This window comes from Otolemur garnettii, unplaced genomic scaffold, assembly GCF_000181295.1.
Source record: "Otolemur garnettii isolate 467f Iridium unplaced genomic scaffold, OtoGar3 scaffold00155, whole genome shotgun sequence".
In the NCBI taxonomy this organism is placed as follows: domain Eukaryota; kingdom Metazoa; phylum Chordata; class Mammalia; order Primates; family Galagidae; genus Otolemur; species Otolemur garnettii.
The window spans coordinates 392566-394680 of NW_003852550.1; the positions used below are offsets into that span (position 1 = coordinate 392566).

The 2115-nt window shown below is 32.6% G+C and overlaps 1 protein-coding gene across 1 annotated transcript in view; it reads left to right on the plus strand.

The window, feature by feature from the left end:
- The window catches only part of CUNHXorf57 (chromosome unknown CXorf57 homolog), a 92573-nt gene that overhangs the window by 12509 nt on the left and 77949 nt on the right, over positions 1-2115 (plus strand). The window contains exon 3 of the mRNA XM_023519073.1: positions 1747-1939. Coding sequence (XP_023374841.1) covers positions 1747-1939 — 193 coding nt within the window. The remainder of the gene's footprint in view (positions 1-1746; positions 1940-2115) is intronic.

The following is a 2115-nucleotide window of genomic DNA, read 5'->3' on the forward strand; positions in this document are numbered from 1 at the left end:
TATACATAATTTTTTTTAATGTATTATATTTGTAAATTGTACTTATGTTGAAATTAAAAATATATATATTACAATACTATTTTTGCATTCTATGAAAATTTTTGTTGCTCCATATAGACCAAATTTTTAATTAAGAACCCCCAACCACCCCCAACCCCCCACCCCCATCAGTGGTGTCCCACTTTACCAATGTTAAAATCTGGTCACCTTATGTCTACCTTTTCCTGAACTTGCCAGGACTCATACTAATCAAGTAGTCCTACCTAGAATTTCCTAAAACAACCAATTGTTTTCAAACTTTCATGCCCCTGCTTATGTTGTTTCTTCTACCTACAGTGCTCTTCCTCTCAATTGTCATCAGATTAGCAAAGCCACCTTTAAGATTCAGTTCAATGCTTACCTCTGCTTTAAGCTTTTTCATGTATAACCATATGCATAGTCACTAGAGAAAATCAACTATGCCCTGCTCAGGATCCCATTATATTCCCTAACATAGGTTTTTCAGACCATGTATAACCCAGTTACACATATTTGTTAATAGATTTGTAGTACTGTAAACTATCTGACTATAGGGAGGCAGTATATAATCATGCTTAGGAGCATATGCCTTGTAGTAAGATGAACTGAGTTCAAATTTCAGCTCTCTCTACTACTTCTTAGCTTTATAATATAAGGGAAATTATTTATCCTTTTTAAACCTCAGTTTACTTATCTGTGAAATGGGGATCCTAATTTTATTTCTATTACAAGATTGATCTAGGATTGAGTTAATTAATATAGGTAAAGCATTTACCTATATTCCAGATGCATAGTAAGATACACACGCACATATATATATGTATACTATTATTATGGATAATTTGATTCATCTCTTCATCTCAGTGCCTAACAGAATGTTTGAAACATAATAGGGCCTCAGTAAATGTTTAATGAGTAAAGGAATGAAAACTACCCCAAATATATATTCATCAGTAATAAAAAGGTTCTGAGAAAGTAACAGCATCATTTAAGAAGAAACTAAAAGAGCTAGTGAACATTTTGAAGACTGCCTTTTAGGTAGAACCAAAGTTCTCTAATTTTTAAATGGAGAAAAACTGCATAAAATACTTTGTGTTGCAACAGATTTGTGTATTCAAACTCTACCCAGACTCAGCAATAATGTATACTACTATTGACCTTTCTCTTTCTGCTAGTGTAATTTCTTAAGTAGTATCTCAAAAATAATTCCTGTGTCATTTATACCAGTCTCAAATATTGCTGTAAGTAAATTAATATCATGAGGGCATGGATAGCATTGTACTCACTTAGTTATGTTTATCTAAAGTTCTGTAATATGAATATCAAGGCCCTCTAACAGTTCCAAGTAACAAAGAATGATGTCAAGATCTTCACTTACAACCCCCAAAATGTAACTTATTCATTTTGACAAATGTACTGTGGGATTACTCTGTAAGGCACTGTACTAAACATTATGGGAGAGCTGAATATAAATAAGATATGACCTGTGTCCTAAGAGTTGACATCACACAAGTGAGTAAGTAGTGAATCTGGTACTTCTGTGAATTTGCTAACAGTCTGTTATTTAGATCACCAATATTAGTAGAATTGACAACTGAATCATTACTCATAAAGAATAGAAATGTAAATGTTATATTCTCTCCATCTAATTTATCACAGATAATATGCTATATATCATCTATATGGATAAAAGTGACAAATATGTATGTGTTTATTCTTTTTTTCTAGACCTTTTTGGAAGTTGCTGATAGTTCAGGCACGGTGTCAGTGATTATGTGGAATACCCTGTGTCCTGAATGGTATAAAAGTTTGCATGTTGGTTTAGTGCTTCTGCTCCAAGATTATTCTGTTAAAAAGAGTTATCCATTCAGGATGCCACCTCTCCCTGCGGATCCACAGATCAAAGTGATTACTACAATGGGTTAAGTATTCAGCGAATTTGTTGTTATATAGCTGTTTTTCTTTATACAAATTTTCAGTGTTACCAAATCAGGCAAAGGACCATAAAAATTATTAAAGGTGTTAAAGCCTGACAAACCTTTAAATTCTTTTCTCAATAAAAATTTCAGGCAATCACCTAACTTAATAAATACAACT